Source organism: Lipotes vexillifer, unplaced genomic scaffold (genome assembly GCF_000442215.2).
Source record: "Lipotes vexillifer unplaced genomic scaffold, Lipotes_vexillifer_v1.1 scaffold847, whole genome shotgun sequence".
NCBI classification, from domain to species: Eukaryota; Metazoa; Chordata; class Mammalia; order Artiodactyla; family Lipotidae; genus Lipotes; species Lipotes vexillifer.
In genome coordinates this window covers 849,181-875,608 of record NW_006778821.1, presented here as the reverse complement: position 1 = coordinate 875,608, position 26,428 = coordinate 849,181, and the positions used below count along the sequence as shown (strand labels likewise).

Sequence of the window (26,428 nt, the reverse complement as noted above, 5' to 3'; positions counted from 1 at the left end):
AAACGGGAAGACACAAAAAAAAAAAAAAAAAAAAAAAAAAAATCATCCCTCTTGTTAGATATGACAAATTTAGGCCTGATACACAACTTTTCATTGCAAAGGGAGTCATGATTGTCTTCCAGTCAGCTATAGTAGAGCTCAAATCTCTGCTGGTCACTGCATTAGATCAACAATGAAGATGATAATGGTGATGATAATTATAATAACAATATTTACAGTGCATTAGATAACATACTAAATGTCTTGCATGCATTATTTAATGCTCACAATAACCCTATCTATATCCATTTATAGCTTACATAAATAATTAGCAGATAGTCCTTTCCAGCTTGTTTTTATCAACTCCGTATACTGAAAGCTATAAACTACATTTCCCAGACTCCCTTGTAGCTGGGGTGCAGGCATGCCACTCAGCTGCATCTTGCAGCCATAAGTGAACAACATGCAGTGGAAGCCACCTCTGGGAGATTGGATCTTCTGGTTCATATGCAGGTGGGGGAAACTGTAATGGACTATCTGGCATTTAGTTTCCCGGGCACTAGGTACCAGGCTATGGGTGGCTGTGTCAGTGGTGTTTTGGTTACAAAAGAACCACAGTGTTGCTGGGCAATTTTCCTGCCTGTGTTGTTTCTGAATATGTGGTGTACAAGACTGATTCACTGCACCCTCTTTCCCCAGAGATTCTGGGAGGTGCCTAATATCTTTTAACAAATTCCTTTTTATTTATCTACCTGAAGGGGACTCTATTGTTTGCCAGTAAGACCCTGGCTGGTGTAGTAATTGAGATCAGTTAAATCGCTAAAAGATGGTGGTACTAAATTATGGCACTGGTGTATTCCGTTTTCCAGAAAAGACAATGGTGTTTGGGATATTGTAAAGCAGAGGTGTGAGGTTAATATTTCCTAGAATAGTGGTGATGAAGATGAAACTAGTGGCATTTTGTTAAAGGGACCAATAATTTTTAAGATTAGTCTTGCTGCAATTTGGGAAATGTTCTATACCTAAAAACAAACGTGTCTGTGGGGCTAAAATAAAGCCAATGGAGAACCAAAACAATTATCTAGGCAAGGAATGAAAGGAAGAAAGAGAGGAGAAAGGAAATAAGATTTCTTTGAATGCCCACTTTGTGCCAGGCACTGAATTAGGGGCTTCTGTAAACATTAACAAGGGGATTTTAAAATTATTGTATAAGAATTATACAACTTATCATGGTTGGCAGGCAATGGTGGCTGGTGCTCACACTGATCAAGAACAGTAAGAATTTTGACTAAAATAGATATATTTCGATGGGGGTCAGTTTTACTCCATTGAAAATACACTATAAATGCTTTAAGCAATAATAATCTATTATGAACTTTCTGAAAAAAAAGTAGATGCCATCTGAGCAAGTAATGTATGTGGGTAATCCCAGCTGCTTATTATTTACCAAAAGGCATGAATGACCAAGTAGGAGGCCACACAGAGAATTCCCTCTCCTCCAGTCACCATTTCTTGCTTACCATGATTGTCCACTTTCTGTTTTCGGCCTCTGGGAATACAAGTGATCGTGGAGAATAAAACACTTCATCGTCCACTTCTTCTGGCTTTCTGGGCAAGCAGTGTAAAAATGTCCAGTCTGAAGCAGCAACTTTAGCCATCTAAAGAAGAGATGGGGTTAAGACTGTGTTTTGACTCTTATATGTGCCTATCACATTTGTCTTCGTCACAGTCAGAGTCTCTGACTCTGACCCGGGGTCAAAGGTCAGTGCAAAGGGAGAGACAAAGGGGCACAGTGAGGGTTTAAGCTCAAGGCACCCATCGGAAATGTATATGGTACTTTCAACTTATGGAACTTTCTAGTCATTTTTTTTGATTTGGGAGATCACCACTCCAAATTAAACCACTAACTCAGTTTTCTGGTACTCTGTCTAGTGAGTTGATGGACACTTCAGTAAGGAACTCTACTAGGGTAATATGTGGCTGATAGCAGAGGTCACCAGTTACACCCCAATGTATTTTAAAGGTTGCGTTTACGTGATAGTGTTATATTTTTAGCTTACCTCAAAATTATGGTCTTTAGCACTTGAAGCATGCTTCATTACTAGTCAAAACAATTTTGAAAAAGAGATCTGAGATGGGAGTGCATTAAACAGGATTATGGGCACTATGCACTAGGTGGTTCATTCTTCAATTTTAATTTTCTCTAACAGTTAATTCCTGAAAATTACATTTTCCCATCCATTTTCATGGTTCACTTACAGATTCAAAACTACATTCCCTCATAAATTATTACCTCAAAGTTACTGCCTTTGTACTAAATTTGTTTTGTTTTTGTTAAAAAAAACAATAGAAAATAGGCAAAGGATAATATGATATAATATGAAAGAATATTATAGTTGATAGAAAAAGATACGGAAATGGCCAATAAACATGAAAAGATGTTTAACTTCATTAGTCATCAGAGAAATAGAGATTTTAAAAAGCATGAGATACAGATTTTTAAAAGTTAAAAATGTAAATGGCAACTAAGAACGGGGAGAGTGTGGAGGGAGTATAAATTGTCAATCCTTTTCGGATGGGCAGTTTAGCAGCATTTCTCATATTTTCAAAAGTATATACCACTTCACCCAGAAATTCTTCCCCCCAGAAGGAGGATTCTATTCTCTAGTAATACCTGCACAAAGAAATATGTATAAAATGATCTTCATTGCAGTGTTGTTTGTAATTGGGATAATTGGAAATAGCCTAATTTTTCAACAGGAAACATTTTAGGTAAAATATGTTCCACTCATACTTTGAAATTCTATGCAGCCATTAAAAAGAATGCAAAGTATCTAAATGAATGGACAAGAAAATCTAAGATTTGTTAGGTGGAAAAAATAAGTCACAATAATATGTCTAATCTACCATTTATGATAAATCATTAGGGGTGGAGGGGTGGGGTGTGTGTGTGTGTGTGTTTGTTTGTGTGTGTGTTTGTAGGACTATGTAAATACACAGAAAAGGTCTGCAAAGAGACACAAAGGGCAAAGAATTCTGATGCCTCCGCCATTGTGAGAGGGAAAAGCTTGCCTGGGTTTCAGTTCCTTCATCCCAGGCAAAAGTGTCTTTCCAAAGGACAGAGCTAATCTTCAGGAGGAGAGAAATCACTGGGGGACACAGTCAGCGAGTCCTTTATAGGGAATGAAGGGACAGTCTGTTCTCCCCAAAGTGAATGAGTGATTAGATGATTCTGGCCTTTATGAATGGAATTAATGAACCTTAAGAGAGGCATCAGTTTGTACCTTCATTGTAACCTGGTAACCCTGGAAAGCCTGGAGCCGCTTTTTCTTCTCCTCTTCTTGCCCCATACTTATCCAAGTGTCTGTAATTAATACATTGCCTCCACGAGCCGCTTCCAATGGATCGTTCATCAGTGACAGCTTGGTACCATTCTGGCATACACGAGCAAGCCGGTTAAAGAACTTCACAGGACAGGGAAAGACAGTTACACCTTTACATATAAGGAGCATACCTCCTTGGCATACTGCTCTGCCAACTTGGTTATGCTGGGATCAGGCTCATAACCCTGCAGGGGGAAGAATGAACTGTGATTTAGGTAGTTTTCTTATAAATGCTTTCTTATACATGCATTATTTTCCTTTCAACAGTATCCCTGCTCTCCTTCCTGTTTTTGCTCTACGTTGTAGCCCCACCGTGTTCAGTAGCATATGATGTTGACATCTAGAATTTCAAACCTTAATGGTGCTTTGGGGGAATTTAAAAAGGTAATCAGTTGCCCCATTTGTCTTTTATTATCTTTGACCTCTTTGGTCATAAAGACAAATGGGGTGTGGTGCTTTCCAGCTCTCGGTAGCACCTCTTCTTGTCCTCTAATAGTTGAAGAGGACTATATACATAATTCTACAACTTAATGCATTTTTGTTGCAGAGTCTCTCCACAAGCTGTTTTTTGTTGTTTTGTTTTGTTTTTTTGTCTGGAATGCTTTTTCCCACCCACGCCACGTGGATAATGCTTTCGGGTGTCAGCTCAAATGTTTCCTCCTCAGAGAAACCTTCCCTCACCACGTGAGCTAAATACTCAGAGCCCACATGCACACATCTTACTCTTGTGCGCTCACCGGCCAGGGTTCTGTGTGCAGGGAGCTTGCTTTGAAACAGGCCTTTACACAGCAAGTATACAGTTTTCGTTGAAATATATTCGTTTGGGTTGGTTTGGTGAGGGCAGGGTCGGGACTTGGGTGAGGCAAGCGCTCACTGTCAGGCGTGCAAACACAAATTTTGCACCCTGGGTACCTCACTTGCTCAGTCTGGTCTGAACCCTAGGTGGGGGGCGACACTGTGGGAAGAGCTAAAGTCCCCCAAGCTATTCCAGACCCCACGGGTAACCCCTCTGCCTCCATCCTCACCCTCCAATCTGTTCTATACGCAGCAGAAAGAATTGTTTTCTCCGAAGCCTTCAATGTTTACTACTTGTTTCTTAAGTCGAAGCCGATTAAGAGTATCAAGGCTCCCCGCCGACATCTCCTGCTTCTGTCTCTTTTAATTTTGCTCAACATCTTGCTGCAGGAAAGCCAATCTCATTGTCATCCTTGTACACGTCTTGCCCTTTTCTGCCATCACAGCCTTTCACCCTTGCACACCTCCCCCTTTGTCCCTTTCTGGGCGTCTTCATTGGAACATGTCAGCTCCTCCTTTATCAAAACTCTAGGCCAGCCTCACCTCTGGACCCTCCATGTGGAAGGCTTGTCAGTCCAAACACCATAATTATTCTCATCATCCTCCATCCTTCTTGTTTTTCTGAATTCTTAGAATTTATTTTTGACTCGGTTTTAGAAATTCTCAGTAGGACATTGCCGATGGGTGCTGTGATGTGTCACCCAGATCCCCCTTCATGAATAAAAGACTTACTGTCCCAGCTGCTGTGTGTGCGCCGGAAGATGGCTTTCAGCTGTCAGCCCTCTTCGGGCACTGCCTCAGCTGCACAGAAGCCGACTCACCCAGGGTCACATACCCTTCCAAGGCCACCTGCATCCAGTGACTGATTGACAGGAGGACATGAAAACCTGACTCCATCCTCCCAACTTGGGACAGCCCTAAATGGCCATCTCAGATCTAGAATTCTCCATAAGGTCAGCCGAGGTTGCTCTTGGGCCTGCATTGCAGTTCGGTTTCTCCCCCTCCCCACTCCTGCTTCCTTTCCCTCCCTTCTCAAGGGCACGGTGTCATAAACACCCTGCACATCCTGCATGCCAAACTCTCAGAATCTGCTTCCCAGGAAACTCGACCCACCACAGGCATGTTCAGATTTATTCATTTGAAATTGTGTTTATTTGCACATAATTATCTATAATAGTTCCTTCTCTCATTAAAAAATTCTTGAGGAAAGAAACTATCAGATGACGATGATACCTGCAGACATTTTAGCAGCTTTATCATCCTCAAATAGCCGTAAATTCTGGAGCTTTGTTTACTGAAATTTGGGGAAGGTAATTAATTTAGTAAGGCTTGCTAATTTAGTAACTAATGTTGTGACCATTCATGCTGGTAAACATAAATGCGGAGGCTTGGCTATTACCCCATGTGCCTCCTGCCCTGAAAATTTAGCTTTCCCTTTGGAAAGCAGGTTTTATACTCCCTAAGTATAATCATTCTTAGAGAAGGAATCAATAAGCACTTAGAGAACCAGCAGAGAGGTTTGGAAATTAGAAAATCACCCAACCTTGCATGTGCTGGGCCATGACTGAGAATACAAAGAGGAATTCTTTACTCACAGCTCAGCTTTCAATACTCAGTCACTCATTGGCTTTTACATAAATCTTAAAACCAGACGAAGAAGGTGATTAACAGACCCAGTTCAGTCTAAATATTCACTTAGAACAATGTTAAAATCATTACCATCAATAGTTTATGGAACAATTTTACAATCAAGGGCAAAATTATGTTTTCTTGAATATGTAAGTTATTCTTGGTTGAAGAATGGAGAAATAGATTAACTATGGCCTTGGAAACTTTTCAGTGCTTCTTAAGTTTACACTAAGTCTCCTAGCTTTATCTTTAAAGGAAATAGGTCTACTTATAAATTGATGGAACAACGTCTGCACTTCAGACTTTCCAGAAGACTTTTTAAAACTGTTACTCCCACCAAAATTTAGCCAGGTTTTAGTACTCTTTATCATTTAAATGAGTTTCTGCACAAGAACAATACTGAAATTACTCTGTAATATTGGGATGTTTTCCTTTGGTGTTAATAAAACATCTTTGACATGCAGTAAAATGTTTAAATCATGTATTTCTCCAACAGAATAAAACCTTTCCAAAAACACCTTATAGCAGGGAACAACTATTGTTAACGTATGTTTTATCTGTAAAACCCAAACGCAGTAAGAGTTTGCATTAATATAAAGCCCTTCTTCGAGCTAGATTTGTAGTGAGAGTGTGCTAACTCTTCCCATAAAATGAAGAACTACCTTATTCACACGTCAGATCCGACCCTTTATTCCAGTTCATGCTGAATGAACGAGGATTATCTGTTGTAAGGGTTAGCTCTCTGCATCCCCGAAGTTTACTATAATAGGGTGGCTTCCAATATATGCTGCTGCCTATGCCTGACATTTCTTCTATGGCAAGTGTATTAGGTAGAACAGTGTCCTCCAAAAATTCCTTCCCCACCAGAACCTCAGAATGTGACCTTTTTTAGAAGTAGGGTTTTTGCAGATGTAATTAGTTAAAAGGAGGTCATACTGGACTAGGGTTGGCCTAAATTTAATATGACTGCTATCCTCATAAGAAGAGAAACATTTGAACAAGAAACACGGACATAAAGGGAAGAAGATGGAGGCCGAGGTTGGAGTGATGCCGCCACAAGCCAAGGAATGCCTGGGGCGACCAGAAGTAGGAAGAGACAAGGACGGATCCTCCCCTAGAGGCTTTGGAGGGGGTGTGGCCTTGCCAGCACCTTGACTTTGGACTTCCAGTCTCCAGAGCTGTGGGATAATACATTTCTGTTGTTTTAAGCCACCCAGTTTGTAGGAATTTGTTATGGCGGTCCTGGGAAACTAAGGCAGCAGGTGCATTGACTCAAACTGGTTCAACAAGAACACTAGGGAAAAGCGTTTTGTTTTGTCTTATTTGTTTTATTTGGTTTGGGCAGGATGCGGCAATGCTGCTGCTCTACCCAGATGCCCTCAGAGGACCCCCTTTTCCATCTTTTGCCCCCTCTCCCCATTTCAGTGTGCTTTTAACACCTTACAGTCACAGCTCTTCAGAAGATGGCCCTCTGGCCACCGACTGCCTTTCCTGCCAAACGTGCCAGGGTATTCACCACCCCACCTCCCACGCTGCCCTTGGCCAATGACTGGGTTCCAAGGGTAAAAGCCCATCTTCCTTGCCTTGGGTTGGGACAACTCTGGGGTATAACCTACACTCCAGAGCTCACTTGTTGGATCAGGCTGAAGCCCCCTTCTGTGGGACAGTGCCTGACATGGCACTTGGGTGACCAAATAACCCTAGCTTGCCTGGGACCCTCCCAGTTTCAGCACTGATAGTCCCATGTCCCCAGAAAGCCCTGGGTCCCTCTTAAACTCAAGAAGCAGAAGCAAGGAGGAATTTTTAGGCCTCACATATTCACCTCTGAATGTCTTAGCTTATCAGAGTGAACCACAGCAGTGACTGCTGAGATAACAGCAAACACATGCTCGGTCAGAAACACTGGTGGACAATTTTGTGAATCATCATCCCTTAATGAGAAGATCAGTTCTATCTCTTACTTCGTTTCTGAAATGGCTTCTATTTAGGGGAGGTTTCCCTTCAAAGGACTCCTGACAGGAAATTGTAACTAATGAGAAACATAATGGTGAAAAGAATTCAGTAGAGAGGGGGTATGTAAAAGGTTCGGTGGAGATCCTTCAGGACTGATTTGTGTATGAGTCTCTTGTAGAATTGGTTTTTATCCTCTAAAAGGCCTACTTATTTTGTATGGGGCTGGGAGTATCTTTTATTTTTTTAGTTTTATTGAAGTATAGTTGATTTACAATGTTGTGTTAATTTCAGCTGTACAGCAAAGTGACTCAGTTATACATATATATTGCTACATTCTTTTTCGTATTATTTTCCCTTATAGTTTATCACAGGATATTGAATATAGTTCCCTGTGCTATACAGTAGGACCTTGTTGTTTATCCATCCTGTATATAATAGTTTGCATCTGTTAATCCCAAACTCGAGGCTGGAAGTATCTTGACATAGGGCTTCTCCTAGGGGGATCTGCACTTTTTTATTTTGGTGTATTTATTTACGGACTTAATAGGTGGGTAGAACATTTACATGTTAAGAAATTCAAACCACATAAAAGGATATACTGTGGAAATAAAGTCTCCCTCCTACCTCTATCCTTGAATCTCCCAGTTTCACTTCTCACAGACAACAATTATTACCAGTTTCTCGTGTATCATAAAGGGTTACTTTGGACCTAGAAAAGAAGTCACGCTTCCCATACATCCTGTGAGAGATGTAGGAAGTAAGTGGGGGTAGCTTCACAGCCAGGACTCAGATTTAAAAGGCTGAAGGGCCCCTGGATTTGAGTTTTGAAACACTAAGCTGGTGTACATGCCATTGCTGTGTCCTTCACATTAGAGTGTTTTTTTTTGGTTTTTTTTTGTTTGTTTGTTTGTTTTACCAAATCGTAGTACTCAAAAAACGACAGCACCTTCCCCATGCCTTTTGGGATTTCTACGCTGTCTGGATTTCATTACTTTCTTCAGCCTTTGTGGTAGCAATGCACAAGAATGCCAGTCATCATAATGGCTGGTTTCAGGGTACTCAGAGGGATAATTCAGACATGCTTTTAACACAGACTTACAGGGTGAAAGACATCAGGCAAGACTGTCTCTTTTTGTAGAGATGGGAAATTGGAAACTCAAGAGGCCGGGTAGCTATAATAGTAGGGCTAGTAACATAACCTAAATTTTGTGGCCTCACCTGTCCTCTCCTTGAATGGAAGAGAGGTTTGTCTTTCACTAGGTAATTGCATCTGGGAATGATTTCAAAGGGGCTTAGTTTCAAGGCAGAAAGTTTCCCTACCTTTGGAGTAGCCACCTGAAGGTGCATCCCGAATTTCGCTGCACTCATCATGATGGAGTGCAGGATGTTATTCCCATCCCCAATCCAGCTGAGGGTAAGGCCTTTCAGAGAGCCATAGTGTTCCTGAAAGGCAAGGGATGGAGGAGATTACATCTGGGAGGAAATCCACTTATGTGAAACAATTATTAGGGTTACAATAAAGGAAACAATGTACATGTCAATTTTAAATGGTTTCTTGGAAAGAATAAGCTACCAATTTTTTTTTTTTTGGCATCATACAGAGCAATTCAATAACATGAAGGTACAATCACAAAAAAATAGCAATATGTCCTAATATCTTAAGCCAAGACATCATATGAACTCATATGGAGACTCATTTTCATATATTTCAAATCTGAATCTTTGTTGTATTTCTTCTTTCATTCAACAAATTGAGAACCACCAATGTCCAGACACTGTCCTTGGCCCTGGAGATATAACAATGAACAAAGGAGACAAAAATCACTGCCCTTATGAATCTTACACTTGTTGGTATAAGAAAGGGGAAATACAATGCACCTAGAACAGTGTAGCATGGCAGTTGAGTAAGTTCCCGCTTATATAAAGTTTAAAAACCATTAATACATTTGGTTGTTTATAGATATTGACATGCACAGTTAAAGTATAAAAACATGCTTGGAAATTATAAATACAAACACCAGGATAAAAATTTCTTTGCGGGGTTCGAGGAAATGGACTTCAACTCTTATCTGTAACATTTTATTTAAAAACAACAAAAAATTCTAAAGTAAGATTTGGCAAAACTGTATAATGGGCACATGGGTATTTGTTTTACTTTACTTGAAGTGTCTGTAGGTTTTGTGTATTTTATACGTTTATATATTTATAAAGATAAGATTTTAAAAACAGAAAGGCTAACTGATTTGAAGATCACAGAACTGCTGGGTGGCTAAGCTTGGATGTAAATCCAGGTTCATCTGATTTAGATTCCACGCCCTTAATAAGCTGCTATGTATTCATTCGGCTCCTACTTTGAGAATTTCCTTTATGAAGGCATTGCACCAGGTCCTGCAGGGGACAATATGATGAGTAGAACATTTCACTGTACCTGATGAATGTATAATCTAGTAATGATAAAGCCCCAAGGGGAAGCATTAAATTATCTGGCGTATATGTAAAGCCACAACTACAAACAGCCACTTGGTATCTAACATCGTTGTGTCATCCTCTCTGCATTAATCTTACCTTCATCACCAAAGAGTTTCATTTTGAGTTTAACCTCACATGTACATGTGTGTAGCTTATTCAGATGAGGAGGAAGATAGACCTACCTATCCAGTTTGTCCTGTCTCCCCAGAATAGTCCATAGACGCAGAAACCATGGTTGTTAGGATTCCCAGTGGCAAGACTGTGTAGATTGGCTGCGGCAAACCCAATGGGATGAATCTTTCAAAGTTATTCAAGTTTTTAATTTGAAGGGACATGGCTAAATTGGAGCCTCAATTCTATAAATTCTGCATGCTCTTAACTCCAGTCTTAAGCAATTTATTAAAATGATAGAAGATGGCCTCCTCCTCAGAAAGTCATTTAGTAATTGACCATTTTGAATGTTCAAAGCACACTCCACCAGTCTTCACTGCCAAGTCACAGAGCCTGATATATATGGATTACATAACGATTTTTCTATTTTCTGTGCTCCAGCATTCCCTGTTCATCCACTATGTTAAATATGGCACCAAAAAAGCAAAGGTTTGAGAACAGAAGTATCTATAATCTGTTTTTAGCAATGCCCTGTCTTCCTTGGATATCTAGTTGTACACATATGCTATAATTCTTTGCCAAGATATTATTTGGAAACAGAACACCAGTAGCACAATTTAAATGCTTCCGTTTAGAGCTGGTTAGGAATTATTGATTTTGCTCTTGTGTGAGGCAAAGAAATAAGCCAACCTGGAGAGTGAGGTAATCAGCCAGGATCTGGATAGGATGGTACAGATCTGACAGCCCATTGATGATTGGGATGGATGCTTCTTTAGCCAGGATGTCCAGATCTGATTGTTTATACACTCGCGCCAACACTGCATCTGTCATGCTAGTCAACACACTGTGACAAACCAAGAAAAAATCATCTAAGTTGATTATGCTTAATAATTCTTTCTTAATATAGGGTCTTAGACAGTAATAAGAAATGCTAATACATTAGAATTTTTACTGTTACAACTACCTATCAACATGACAGATTTAAAAGCTAATAATAAACATGTAATCATTCCAGAAGCCAGATGTTGTTCCACTGATGTCTTAGCCAATGACCGCTGATTTTACTATTTTTTACGGAGATAGGAAACCAACTGTGAGCCTAGCAGTTGTGATAATGAATTATAATTGATATGTGGCAGTTGGTAAAGTTAAAAGAGACAAGACCAGGGGCTTCCCTGGTGGCGCAGTGATTGAGAGTCCGCCTGCCGATGCAGGGGACACAGGTTTGTGACCCGGTCCGGGAAGATCCCACGTGCCGCGGAGCGGCTGGGCCCGTGAGCCGTGGCCGCTGAGCCTGCACGTCCGGAGACTGTGCTCCGCAACGGGAGAGGCCCGCGGACCGCCAAAAAAAAAAAAAAAAAAAAAAAAAGAGCGAGAGAGAGAGACAAGACCAAAAACAAGATATACAGAGAAAAATTAATGAACTGGATTGCGGCATTTTGTGAGGGGGACATCATCCCACAAATAAACACTTTCACTATAAAATTGAAGGTAGCAGTGTGGCAGCCAAAGAGGTGCACACAAAGATTGTTTTGCAAGAGAGAACCTTCTGGGAGGAGTGCTATTAGCTGACAGCCCCCAGCTACTGCACCTTTGGAGTCTGCTGCAGCCTTCCTACTGAGGCCACACCCTCCCCAGGCTGTTCCCACCAAGGACGGAGCACAGGAGGGCCCCAGAGCTGGGCCATTCTGCCTGACACAGGACATCTCTGATGGGCAGCAAAGATGGATATAACTATTCTCATTTTATAGCTGAAGGACCTGAGACGCAAAGAAGTTTAGTAACTTGCCCCAGATCACACAGCTAAGTAAGTTGGAGGAGCTCATATTCAAACCAAAGTCAGTTTAACTCAAAGGACCACGTTCTTACCATTACAACACATTGCCTCAAATTTGCAGATGATAAAAACGTGGAATGGTGGACATTTTAACAACAAAAAAGTTGTGAATGACCTAATCTCAAAAATGATCCTTGAATTAATTTAGCTTTTTGAAATTCACTATATTGTCTTTATTTTTCTTATTTTACAACTTCTGATGAAAACTTCCCATGGCAGGGCATCAGCGGAGGGGTCAAAATTTGGAAACCAGTGCTCCGAACTGTCTAAGCACATTGTACATTGTAGTTTGAAAGAGGTGAATAAAAGAGCCACTTTAGAGTTTCTCTTGTAAAACAGGTGACGTTTGATGGTTGACTGAGACCGGGGTTTTCCATTTTTGCTGCATATGAAAGTCACCTGGAGAATTTTTAAAACTCTTGAGGCCCAGGCCATAATCTCTATCAATTTCATCAGGAAAATAGAATCTCTAGAGGTGCGACCTAGAGATCAACATTTTAAAAAACTTTCCAGGAAATTCCAGTGTGCAGCCAAGGTTGAGAACCAAAGCTAGAACCTCACTCCTCAAATCAACAGCATCAGCATCACCTGGGAGCTTATTAGAACTGCAGAATCACAGGCCCCACCCAGATTTACTGAATCAGAATCTGTATTTTGACAAGGTTTCCAGGTGATCAATTTGCATATTAAAGTTTGAGACTCCTAATAAAGTGAAAATTGACCCCACCATATTTTTGAAAGTATCATCCATTCTTTTCTTCAAAACCTAGCCAGCCCCCCTCCCCTCCCCCACAAAAATCAAGAGATCAAGAGATGGCAGCCCACAAAGACAAAGGACTTTGTCCACAGTCTCATTGGCAAGGAGTGCTTTCTAGTTCAGTTGAAAGAAAAAGGCATCTCAAATCCTGAAAAATGAATTATTTACTCCCTTCCATTAAGGCCCGCATCTTTACAGTAACCAGCTAGCCTGACCTATCTGGTGTCCTAAGGCAATGGGTCCCAAACTTGGGTGTATATCAGAACTAAGTGAATAACTAATAAACAACAGAGGTCCAAGCTCCTGAAATAGGGTAGACTGGGTCTTTGTACTTTTACCAAGTTTCCCAAATAACTCAGATAACCTTCCAAAATTGGAGAACCACTGTCCTTAGACATAGGCTAATATGTTAAAAGAATTTTAGACCTTCTCCCCTTTTTTCAAAATCACAGCACAGATTCCCTTCACCCTACAGGTATACTGACGTTTCATACTACAGAATGCAGGCTTTTAACTCCACCTTGAGAAAGTTATTTAGGTGACGGTAGCTATCCCAATAAGATCTATAATTATAATCAATTTCCTATTTCAGAAGAATTGGTTAATTTTATGATACCTAAAATCCTATGAGAGAGAGAGAGGTAGAGGGGTGTTTGACCCCAAAGGATTTCTTTAAATATGCATCACTTCCTACAGTGTGTAGAGACAGAATAAAAAAAAAATCTGGATTAACCATTACAGTTGACTTTCTGGAATCTCCCAGTCAGAAAAACAGATCTGACTTCAGTTGTAGCCTCTCAAATAATTTTAGGGAGCTAGGACCATGGGCTGCCAACCTCTTATGGTTTTTATGCACTTTATGATGTGTTGTTAAGTTTTGCTATGTATGCCACAGATAAATATTATCAACCTCATAGATGAGAAAACCAAGGCTTTTGAAAGCCTTGAAGTAATTAGAGCAAGGTTAGGAAAGAATAAAAAAGGACGAGGCTGAAAGAGGGAGACACTAGGAGAGCAACTGGAGAAGTCAATGCCCGATACACTTGAGTTTTTCAAGAATATTGAAAAAGGGCAGTTGTCGTCATTCCCTCCCTTGAACAATCCCAAGAGCTCTGGAACAAAGCAGCCAAAAGGCAAGCATGCATTTACTTGCCCTGTTTATAATGTGGAGTTGGTAACCCTGGAACCTCTATGGTGTAATCTCATGGAATAGTGACTGGTCTGCTTTACTGAGGTTGCCCAACACCTCCTAGAACAGAGGTTCTTGACCTTGGCTGCACATTAGTATCACCTATGAAGCTGTAAAAACCCTGTTGCCATATTCTGCCCTTGGGAAGTTTAAATTAGAAGCTGTGCTGGGGGAGTCACATCAATATTTTTTTATAATTGCTTTACATACTTTATAAGATTTAATCATCATGATAATTTTAAAGGTTAAGTATACATACTTTTTTTTTACATATACATGTATCTATTCTTTTTCAAATTCCTTTCCCATTTAGGTTGTTACATAATATTGAGCAGAGTTCCCTGTGCTATACCCAGTAGGTCCTTGTTGGTTATCCATTTTAAATATAGCAGTGTGTACATGTCAATCCCAGACTCCCTAACTATCCCTCCCCACCACCCTTCCCCGCTGGTAACCGTAACTTCGTTCTCTAAGCCTGTGAGTCTGTTTCTGCTTTGTAAATAAGTTCATCTGTAACATTTTTTTTAGATTCTGCATATGTCATAGCATACGATATTTCTCTTTCTCTGTCTGACTTACTTCACTCAGTATGATAATCTCTAGGTCCATCCATGTTGCTGCAAATGGCATTAGTTCATTCTTTTTAATGGCTTAGTAATATTCCATTGTATATATGTACCACATCTTCTTTATCCATTCATCTATCGATGGATATGCTTAGGTTGCTTACATGTCCTGGCTATTGCAAACAGTGCTGCAATGAACATTGGGGTGCGTGTATCCTTTCAGACCATGTTTTTCTCTGGATATATGCCCAGGAGTGGGGTTGCAGGATCATATGGTAGCTCTTTTTAGTTTTTAAGGAACCTCCATACTGTTCTCCACAGTGGCTGTACCAGTTTCCATTCCCACCAGCAGTGTAGGAGGGTTCCCTTCTCTCCACACCCTCTCCAGCATTTCCTGTTTGTGGATTTTTTGATGATGGCCATTCTGACTGGTGTGAGGTGATACCTCTTTGTAGTTTTGATTTGCATTTCTCTAATGATTAGTGATCACATCAATATTTTTAAAGCTCCCCAGGTTATCCCAATCTGAAGACAAGACTGAGAGCTATTATCCTAGAAAATAGAGTGAGGAGGTGGGAGGCGAGTAGGGTACTCTGCTGCTGGGCGGAACAATAGATGAGTGTAGAGGAGGAAAGTCTTAGTAGTTGCTGAAATCTCATACTATAGGGAAAGTGAGGGATAACAACACGATATGTTGTACTGGAAAGAACGAGATTTCATACACTTATAAAAGAAGCACAGTTGACCCGTGAACAATGTGCATTTGAACTGCACAGGTCTACCTAAACGTGGATATAGTTCAATAGTAAATACTACAGTACTACATGGTCCATGGTTTGTTGAATCCATGGATGCTGAGGAACTGCAGTTACGGAGGGTGGACTGTAAGTTATATGTGGATTAACCCCTGTGTTGTTCAAGGGTCAACTGTATTTTCCTTTCAGCTCAGTCACTACCAAGAGCAGTCCTGTGGCAGCAGCAGTAGCTATAATCTTCTCTCCCCTCAACACTTGTAAGCATCCCTAGTGCCCAAATTTTGGTCTTAATATTGTTCTATACCTAAAAAAGGAACCAGAAACTATTAGAGGATAGTTAGTTCCATGTCCTTGGGCAGGATAAAATCAGTATAGGTCTGTAACACCCTGTTGTTGCTAGGAAGCACAAATGATTTTAAAAATAGTAGGGGCAGGGCTTCCCAGGTGGCGCAGTGGTTGAGAGTCCGCCTGCCGATGCAGGGGACGTGGGTTCGTGCCCCGGTCCGGGAGGATCCCGCATGCCGCGGAGCGGCTGGGCCCGTGAGCCGTGGCCGCTGGGCCTGTGCGTCCGGAGCCTGTGCTCCGCAACGGGAGAGGCCACAATAGCGAGAGGCCCCCGTACCGCAAAAAAAAAAAAAATACTAGGGGCAGTGCTAAAAGGAAAAAGAACTAGCTGCACCATTTGTCAAGTTGTGATCATTTATAGTAAAAATCATCAAGTAAAACATGTTGTGCTTATAAAAGGCCATGATGCTCATAAGAAAAGAGTTAATATAAAGAAAATGTACAAAAATATAATTGTAATATCAAAGAAAGATGAATATTACCATGTACATTTAAATTTATTTACTTAAGTAGGAAAGTCCTTATATATAACTGTATAGATACAGATAGATATCTCGTGGGATTACGTTAAGTGTATTTCTGTTCATAAAGTATAGATAATGTGCCATTTTTAATGTGCGTAAGCCACAAATAATTTAACACAACTTAGATACCAAATAGTCCTAGAAATAGTAGAAACTATAACATGAATGGACAGGCCCCATCAGCATTTGTGGTCTTATGTAAAGTGAAGTGGAAGAGGAATCCTGCAGCTAACTAGCACCCGTTGCCACACACAATTTCCAGTTAGAAAGATGATACAACCATTTATTCTAAAACAGTAAGTTAACTGTCCTGAAGAAGAAATCTAAATTTTCAAACTCACGTTCCTGTCACTCTAGTAGTGAAACCTCTTGGTGACCCAACTAATTATAAAACAATGCCAATCAGAAAGGCATATATTTCAAAATATGGAAACCAGGCCAGGTTAATATATCATAAAAGTATTACAATGGGTCATGTACTGCCAGAGATTGAAAACAAATAAAAATTGAAGGATACCCCATCTTTTAACTTCTTTAATAAATCAAAATCCATATGAAAAACAGAAACAAGGATCCTATGGTAGACAGAATAATGCCCCTCCCCCAAGGATGTTCATGTCCTAATATCCAAAACCTGTGTATTTCCTTACGTGGCAAAGGAAATTTTGCAGATGTGATTAAATTAAGGATCTTGAGATGGGGAGATTATCCTGAGCTGGGTCCAGTCTAAGAGAGAGGATCCTTATAAGAGAGCCGCAGGAGGGGAGATTCCCCGGTGGTCTAGTGGTCAGGGCTCCATGCTTCCACTGAAGGTGGCACGGGTTCAATCCTCGGTCAGGGAGCTAAGATCTCACAGCTGTACGGTGCGGCCAAAAAAAAGAGGAGCGAGCGAGGCCGGTCAGAAGTGAGAGAAGATGGTGGCTACGTTGCTGGCTTTGAAGATGGAGGAAGGGAACCATGTGCCAAAGGATGTAGGCAGCCTCTGGAGGCTGGAAAGGCCAAGGAGTCTTTAACACTGGAGCCCCCAGAAGGGGCACAGCTCTATGGGCTCATTTTAGACCTCTGACTTGCAGAAGTGTAAGATAATAAATTTGTGTTGTTTTTAAGTCACTAAATTTACGGTAATTTGTTAAAGCAGCAATAGGAAACCAATATCAGATCCTGTGATTAAAAGTGAAAATTAGGTTATAAAAATATATTCAAGCTAGTGGATGGCAGCTTGAATTTAATTCATCTTGAACTTAGCAAGCAGTTCCCAAACCCAACCAAAATTAAGTGGTCAGCAGTCCACTAAACCTACATTCCTAGCCTCTTGAGATGATTTTTCTTCTTTCCAGTCTGGTAAAATTACACACACACATTTAAATTCCAGGACCATGTAAGGATAAGAATAAAAGTAGGGGTAAGAATGTAAACAAAATTAAATCTATGATATTAATAGCATTGTGCTCAGTTTTATTGTTAAAATATTAATCAGCTCTCTAATCAGTGTGGTGTTTTAGGTATATATTTTCCTTTTTAAAATATTTAGAGCATTCAAGAAAATCTGAAATGCTAGGCTTGTGATTAAGTGTTTTAAAGCATTTGATTAAATTGCAATCAGTGTTTAAATGGTTGACGAGACTTGTTTTGTTCATTTAATATGTATTTGATTTAGTGGTTGTATGAGTAGTGTGTGAATGTTTAAAGCAATCATTCTGAAACTTAAACACGCATCAGAATCACCAGGAGGGCTTATTAGAACACAGCCAGTTGTGCTTGTTTCTGATTCAGTAAGTCTGGGTTGGGGCCCAGAAGAATTTGCATTTCTAACAAGCTGTCAGGTACTGCTTATGCTGCTGATTTGGGGACCACACTTTGAGAACCACTGAGGAATGTTTGCTCTTTTTTTTTAATGTTTGCTCTTTTATGTTTATAGAAATACTAAATTCATAAGATTAAGATATTGGACTGTAAACGAAGTACAAAGAGTAGGGAGTATTTCTATAGCACAGAAAGCCTCTTGGACATTAAAGCATCTATGAGCAAAGGGGAGTATGACAAAGCTTGATAGAAAATGTCACTTCAGTCATTCAGCCACAGAAGCTGCAGGTGAAATGAATCGATATGGGGGCAGGAACAACTCCTAAGCTTTCTTTCACATTGGAATCACTTGGGGAAACAAAGCTATTAAAGACCTTTAAATAGACAATATTATTTTGTCAATAATGTTGCTTTCTACTTTATGTTTATAAGTCATAGAGAAATCACCATTCTTATTTTTCTTCTTCCAGTCTACTAAAGATCTTAAGAAACAATGACTTTTCACTGGAAACAATGACAGACCTGTAACTCACAGGCCCGTTAACAGTAATCTGGGCTTTCTATAGTTCTCCAGCAATTTGACATCCCAGCTTTAAACACTGTAAGAGCTGTGTTATATGTGTTACAAATGAAAGGTTGACAAGTTAAAAATAACTCTCTGGCTCTGTAATGACTTTTCATTTTGGTCTCTTTTCATTTCCATTGAATATATAGAGTTCTGTTTGCCTTCCGGTGGATTCCTGCAGCTTTGCAGACAATCTTAGGCATCTGTCAACAATGGTAGCAAAACAGCTTTTGCAAAATCCAAAGTACCCAAATTTAAAGTTTCTCACACATATCAATTTGCTCTAGATGTTTAATTACCAATATGAGGATTTAAAAAACAATTGTTAACAAGTTAAAATATTTATTCAACTTGATTTTGCCTAAGTGTTTAAAATGTCATCTATTTTTCCCCCCATCGTCTCTTTTCCTACTGTTGAGAAAAAGGAGAAGCATGACGTAGGACTTTAAATGGAAAGATAGTTCAAGAGATAAAATGTTAACATTGATTATTTCTGGATGATGGCAGTATTGGTGGTTCTAGCTATTTTTTAAATCTCTTTTAGTATTTTCTACCAAAAGGAATATGAATGTAATAACCAGAAAAAAAAACCATATCATTCAAAAAAGGAAATTTCTCCCAAACATGATTTGGAAAGTAATTGAAAATGAAATAGGGCTTCTTAGAGTAATGGCTAATTCTTGGCCTTAATGAAGAAACGTGTAAGATGAGCCCAGAACATCTTGCCATGTCAAAAAGCAATGGAGTTATTAAAGACTAATAGAGTTATGTCAAAATGACCCAGTAGCCAACTTGAAGACAGATCACATTGGCCAAATCTGGGACAATTTGAGCACCAATAAGGGTAATAACTGCAATTAACTGAAACCTTCAAATATATTAAAATGCATGAGTTTATGAAGATACTACAAAACAGGACATTGAGAAGAGTCATAGCAAGATCAGTGTTAACTCAATATAAAAGAGAACTTTCAGTCAGTTTCAATGAACTCTGGTCAGAAAAGTCAGACTGTATAAAAATGGAACAAGAACTGCAATGAACATACAATGGAATATTACTCAGGTATAAAAAGAAACGAAATTGAGTTATTTGTAGTGAGGTGGATGGACCTAGAGACCGTCATACAGAGTGAAGTAAGTCAGAAAGAGAAAAACGAATACCATATGCTAACACATATATATGGAATCTTAAAAAAAAAAATGGTTCTGAAGGACCTAGGGGCAGGACAGGAATAAAAACACAGACGTTTTAGAGAACGGACTTGAGGACACGGGGAAGGGGAAGGGGAAGCTGGAACGAAGTGAGAGAGCGGCATGGACATATATACACTACCAAAAGTTAAATGGATAGCTAGTGGGAAGCAGCCACATAGCACAGGGAGATCAGCTCGGTGCTTTGTGTCCACCTAGAGGGGTGGGATAGGGAGGGAGATGCAAGAGGAAGAAGATATGGGGATATATGTTTATGTATAGCTCATTCACTTTGTTATACAGCAGAAACTAACATACCATTGTAAAGCAATTATACTGCAATAAAGATGTTAAAAAAAAAATGGAACAAGATAGCTCTGTATATAAAGAGCGCCCTGATACTGGATATTTTCATGCAGGCTCAAGAATGATTTTGAAGGAATGGTGTGGAAGAGGCATGAAAAGGATGGTTGATCTAAATAGCTCATAAAGATCTTTCAAACCTCAAGTTTCTATTATTCTTTAATATTTTTTCCCTTTGGTATGAAATCACAGCTTGTTTAGGAATTAACTAAAACACCCAGAAAGCCAAAAGAAAACAAAGCAAAACATAACAATAAATACCATAAACAGAGTCTCCCATGGCTCCAGGAAGGTCTGTCTGGTGCAGAGTCTGTGGTTGGGTAAACAGATACTAAAAACAAAGAAACAAACAAAACCCAAAACCCAAAACCCCAGTAGTGTGCTGGGCCAGATCTTAAGAGCAAACATGGATATTGATGAGATGGGCAATCACAAAACAATCCTGATAATCTTAGAAAGAGTGGAGTAGTTCCTAAAATATTGGAATATGGTAGATGTGTTGCAAAAGCCAAAAGCAAACAGAAGTTGTATTCTCATAGGGTCCTCCCATTCATTCTTCCTTTTGTCCCCATCCTGCCTTGAATCACTGGGTGCCCCCTAAATTCCAGTTGGTTATCGATGACATCTCCAACCAGTTGAATAGCTAAGTGGCAAACAGTGGGAGGAATTTCTGGTTGTGCACAACGACACCATTGAGAACTCTGTAATCATTTAAAAATGGGCATTTCCTATTTTTACTTTTTATGGAAGCAGGCCAAGGCCCTAGAGAAGACATAGACTTTATCCCCAGTGTAAATTGGCCTTGGAATAAACTTGCTGACTGAGTCTCCCTCTGGGAGGGAGAATATTCCAGTGCTCTGATATCTCTACACACGTTATAATTTTAGTTATATCAATATAAGAATGGTGAGGAAACAAGATGATAATACCTTCAGCACACCTAGGTGGGCTCCTCTCAAATGGGCTAAGGTTGGAAGAAGCCCAGGGATGTTGAGTGAAATTGCCATATGCAATTTATTTAGGAAGGCAGAAGCCTTTTGACTTATATGTTAGTTCCTAGTTTTGAAGACCTCAGAGATAAATGGGTAGGGCATAATGGCATTCAGAATGACCTCCTCAAAATGCGCCATAGGAATCTCAGTGTTGGGTCAGCATAAGCTGACTAGGAAATCACAAAGATGGCCAGAATTGAAACAGAGCTTGTCCTGAGATTGAGTTAGGCCATAACTTGATTCAACCAACAGTACTTGAATTTCTTCTGTGGGCCTGTCCTTTAAAAGCACTATCTGATTTATCCTCATATAAACTCATTGAGATACGTATTTGTATCTCCATTTTACAACTGAGAAACCTAAGTTTCAGAAGCAACTGGTCCAAACCACAGGGCCAATGTGGTATGAGCTGTGACTTGAACTGAAGCCCAACCCTGCTTCAAAGCCCCTACTCTTTACGCTGTGGCAAACTGCCTCTGAACTATGGCTATATCATATTTCACGTTGTTACCATTTACCCAAGGACCTACAACTGCCATGCTGCTAGTTTCTTGGTGGCCTCTGTAAAGATTCTTGGAGATATCGTGCTTCCTATTAGATACAAATTTATTAGTACCTAATCAGGTACGTATTTCCCATTAGGTGCCAATATTTTACAACATTTTACCAAGAAACCTAAGTAAGATTACCTTTTTTGGTCTTAATATCATTGGTATAAATATCTTAAGAACAGTATTCCAGCTTTTCAAAACATTCCTTTCAATATAACAATAGTTCACTCCTAGTCTTTTTTTTTTCCCCACTGCTACTCTTAAGAAATATGTCTCCTGGGCCTGCGCGTCTGGAGCCTGTGCTCCGCAGCGGGAGAGGCCACGGCAGTGGGAGGCCCGCGTACCGCAAAAAAAAAAAAAAAAAAAGAAATATGTCTCGTCCAAAAATCCCTTTATAACTTCCATTATTTGAGCTATCAGAATGACCATGATTTGAAACCCTTCCATGTTGCTGCAGGGGCATGTGGATATGTGCTTGTGTAGTGGGTTGAATGGTGTCCCCCAAATTCTTATCTACCAGGAAACTCAGAATGAGGCCTTGTTTGGAAGCAGGGTCTTTGAAAATGTAATCAGTTAAGATGAGGTCATACTGGAGTAGGGTGGGCCCCTAATCCAATGACTGTTGTTCTTCTTAGAAGAGGAGAGGATACACAGAGATATACAGAGAAGGTAAAGGTGGAAGCAGAGATTGGAGTGATGTAGCTAGAGACCAAGGAATGCCAAAGATTGCTGAGAGCCACCAGAAGCTAGGAAGGAACAAGGAAGGATTCTTTCCTAGAGCCTTCAGGGAGAGCATGGCCTTGCTGACACATGGATTTGGGGCTTCTAGCCTCCAGAACTTTGAGAGAATAGATCTGTGTTGTTTTTAAGCTACCAAGTTTGTGGTAATATGTATGGCAGCCCTAGGAAACTAACAGTGGTTTATGCTGATTTTCCTTTCTACTGGTTTTACACTGGCAGAAAACACTTCAGCGATCAGTACCATAAGTGAGTTACATCTATAGGGGACCTAATTAGAGTAGAACAGTGTTACATTATTTGGTTTTATATGTTGCCTTTCATACACATGGTTCCTGAAGCTGTTTTACTAAGTACTGTATTAAAGTGAAAATGACTGTGAAGGTATTATGCACCTTTCAATAGTGGACTCAGAGCATTAGGCATGAACAGCTGTCATTATGGAAGAAACAGAAAGCCTTGAAACTGGAGTGAAAATGTCCCACTACTGTTGCTAAGTTTCATCCTTTTTTTTTTAATGGTAATACTTTTTTTTTTTTTACATCTTTATTGGAGTATAATTGCTTTACAATGGTGTGTTAGTTTCTGCTTTATAACAAAGTGAATCAGCTATATGTATTACATATATCCCCATATCTCCTCCCTCTTGCGTCTCCCTCCCACCGTCCCTATCCCACCCCTCTAGGTGGTCACAAAACACCGAGCTGATCTCCCTGTGCTATGCGGCTGCTTCCCACTAGCTATCTACCTTACGTTTGGTAGTGTATATATGTCCATGCCACTCTCTCACTTCATCCCAGCTTACCCTTCCGCCTCCCCATATCCTCAAGTCCATTCTCTAGTAGGTCTGCATCTTTATTCCCGTCTTGCCCCTAGGTTCTTCATCACATTTTTTTTTTAGATTCTGTATATATGTGTTAGCATACATCCATTTTTAAACTTCCAAAGAATAAGTGATCTGAGTCATGCTAAACTGTCACTTCTGGTGTCACATCTAAAAAGACAGTCCAGAGTGAGGAAAAAAACAGAATATCCAACTCTTAACCCCAGTAGAGCACCAGAGAATTGACAAAATCTGAAAACACCCTCAAATCTGAAGTAAATTTAACTGAATATATATGTATGTCTTTTGTGTCTTCTGATATGTTAGGGGGTGGAAAAGAGTCGCCGAGAGAGACTTTTCTAAAGAGGGAAGTGAGCAATGGTTCATTTTCTCCAATGGGAGCCTGGCCCTACAGGGATCCACAGTGAACTGAGGAAACAATTCAAATCTTAGGGCTGTCTTCCCATGAGTGTAGGATACACTCCCTTACTAGTTACATTATATCTAGCAAAATCCAGAAGAGAGATGATAGCCCAGTTGTGCAAAAAAAGAGCTAACATAGCAGTCCTGAGATGGCTGTCTTCAAAAGGCCTGTTTACAAGGTTGGCCCTTAGCTGGCACTTGGACTTTGGGAGGGTCTCCACCACTCCTAGAAATAATAAGGATGGCTCACTACCTAAACTGTTTGTATAAACACTACGGATTATGCTGAACACCTGCTTTCCTTCTGGGAGCCTAGAATTTGGCTTCACGCTAGGCAGAGGGTGCCTATGTGAGCAGCTCCCAGTAAAAATCTTATGCGCTAAAAAAAAAAACAACTATTATGCACTGAGTCTCTAATGGGCTTCCTGGAAGACAACGTTTCACACATGTTGCCACAACTGATTGCTGGAGGAATTAAGCATGTCCTGTGTGATCCCACAGGGAGAAGACCCTTGCAAGCTTGTGCCTGGTCTCCCCTGGACTTGGCCCCACGTGCCTTTTCTCTTTGCTGGTTTTGCTTTGTATCCTTTTTTTATAATGAATCTTAGCCATGACCATATGTTGAGTCCTGTGAATCCTCCTAATGAATCACTGAACCCGGGGGTGGTCTTGGGGGCCCTGACATACCAACTCCTCCACAATATCAGTCAACAGCTCCATCTCAATGCTCCCCTTCACTCCCCACCAGTACCCTCAGATTACATGATACTCAACTGAGACTTAGCTAAGGAGAATTCCCCTACTATATTTTGAAGAGTAAACAGGTTTTATTATTGTAATCAAGTAAGAAAAGCAAAATACCTTTTATTCTGAATGTGTATTTAAGTCTTTTACTCCTTGATCTGGTTTTTCCTTCCTTTGGTGGCCAAGACCTTGTAAGGGTACTTTTTTTTTTAGTTTGCAAGTTTAAAGCATGTTTCTTTGCAGATGTAAAAACATTGCCTGCTGTCCTTCTGTTCCTGAGTCCATCAAGTTTGTTCTTGCCTTAAGCTTTTTTCTTTTTTTAAAAAATAAATTTATTTGTTTTATTTTTTTTGTTTTTGGCTGTGTTGGGTCTTCGTTGCTGCGTGCGGGCTTTCTCTAGTTGTGGCGAGCGGGGGCTACTCTTCGTTGCAGTGCATTGGCCTCTCACTGCAGTGGCTTCTCTTGTTGCGGAGCACGGGCTCTAGGCACACGGGCTTCAGTAGTTGTGGCACATGGGCTCAGAAGTTGTGGCTCATGGGCTCTAGAGCGCAGGCTCAGTAGTTGTGGCGTACGGGCTTAGTTGCTCCGTGGCATGTGGGATCTTCCTGGACCAGGGCTCGAACCCCTGCCCCCTGCATTGGCAGGCGGATTCTTAACCACTGCACCACCGGGGAAGCCCACCTTAAGCTTTTGTACCAGCAGCTCTTTTTGTCTGAGATGCTTTTCCCACAGCTTGGCATCCCTGGCTCTGTCTTTTCAGTGAGCTCTCCACTTCACTGTCACCTCCTCAGAGAGGCCTTCCCTGACCACCCAATCTAAAGGCGCCCCCAACTCCACCCACAGATCACCCTGCTTTGACTTCATCATAGCACTTATTTCAACCTCCTATTGTATTCATGCTTTATTTTTTGTTTAGTCAAAGTCTCCTCCCTCTAGAATATAATTTCCACTTGAAAACGTGTTCTGTTTGATTTGATCAGCGTTTTATTCTCAGTGCTAAAATCCTGGAAGAAAAACTAGGCATTCAGTAAATATTTTTGAATAAATGAATAATTAAGTCATTTGACTAAATAAGTGACATTTTGGAAACTGCATTGAACAGGTTTCAGGAGAATGGCCCAATTTGCTTTTTTTTTTTTTTTTCCTGTTGCCACATTCAGTGTATTCCCCATCCGGTTCTTTTTTCACCAATGGGTAGTCACTTTTTTTTTAAATTAATTAATTTATTAATTTATTTATTTTGGCAATGCCACGCAGCATGTGAGATCTTAGTTCCCCAACCAGGGATCGAACCCGTGCCCCCTGCATTGGAAGCACGGCATCTTAACCACTGGACCTCCAGGGAAGCCCTGGGTAGTCACTTTTTTTTTTCCACCAGGCCCCCAAAGCAGTGAGACAGGCAGACAGAGAAGCAACGCCATCAATCGGTGTCAAGTGTGCACTTTTCTCTTGATTCAAAAGGGCCAGCACTGGGCTTCCCTGGTGGCTAAGTGGTTGAGAGTCCGCCTGCCGATGCAGGGGACACGGGTTCGTGCCCCGGTCTGGGAGGATCCCTCGTGCCGCGGAGGAGCTGGGCGCGTGAGCCATGGCCGCTGAGCCTGCGCGTCCGGAGCCTGTGCTCCGCAATGGAAGAGGCCACAGCGGGGAGAGGTCCGCGTACCGCAAAAAACAAAACAACAAAAGGGCCAGCACTGTCATTTAAACATCATCCAATCTCTTTGCATATTACAGAGTTTAAGGTCTACAAACAGCAAGGAGGCAATTGCTATGGATTTTACTGTACACATCGGCAGAGTAGATGTCATTAAGATTCACTTCCTTGCTTCTCCTGTTCAGTTACTTCTGTGCAAGGCAGTGGATTTCTCTTGTCGTCTTCAGTTTAGATTGACTGAATTTCTGAATCTCAGCCATATCTTGTTTGTCAGAGATTTTGGCAGAATAAG

General features: G+C 40.6%; 1 protein-coding gene across 1 annotated transcript in view; it reads right to left on the bottom strand.

Moving 5' to 3' along the window:
* Positions 1-26,428, bottom strand: part of OTC (ornithine transcarbamylase) — a 56,591-nt gene that overhangs the window by 5,647 nt on the left and 24,516 nt on the right. Inside the window, exons 5-9 of the mRNA XM_007451976.1 lie at positions 11,010-11,163; positions 9,060-9,182; positions 3,494-3,547; positions 3,264-3,413; positions 1,500-1,637 (exon numbers count right to left, since the gene is read on the bottom strand). Of these exons, the coding sequence (XP_007452038.1) occupies positions 1,500-1,637; positions 3,264-3,413; positions 3,494-3,547; positions 9,060-9,182; positions 11,010-11,163 (619 nt within the window). The remainder of the gene's footprint in view (positions 1-1,499; positions 1,638-3,263; positions 3,414-3,493; positions 3,548-9,059; positions 9,183-11,009; positions 11,164-26,428) is intronic.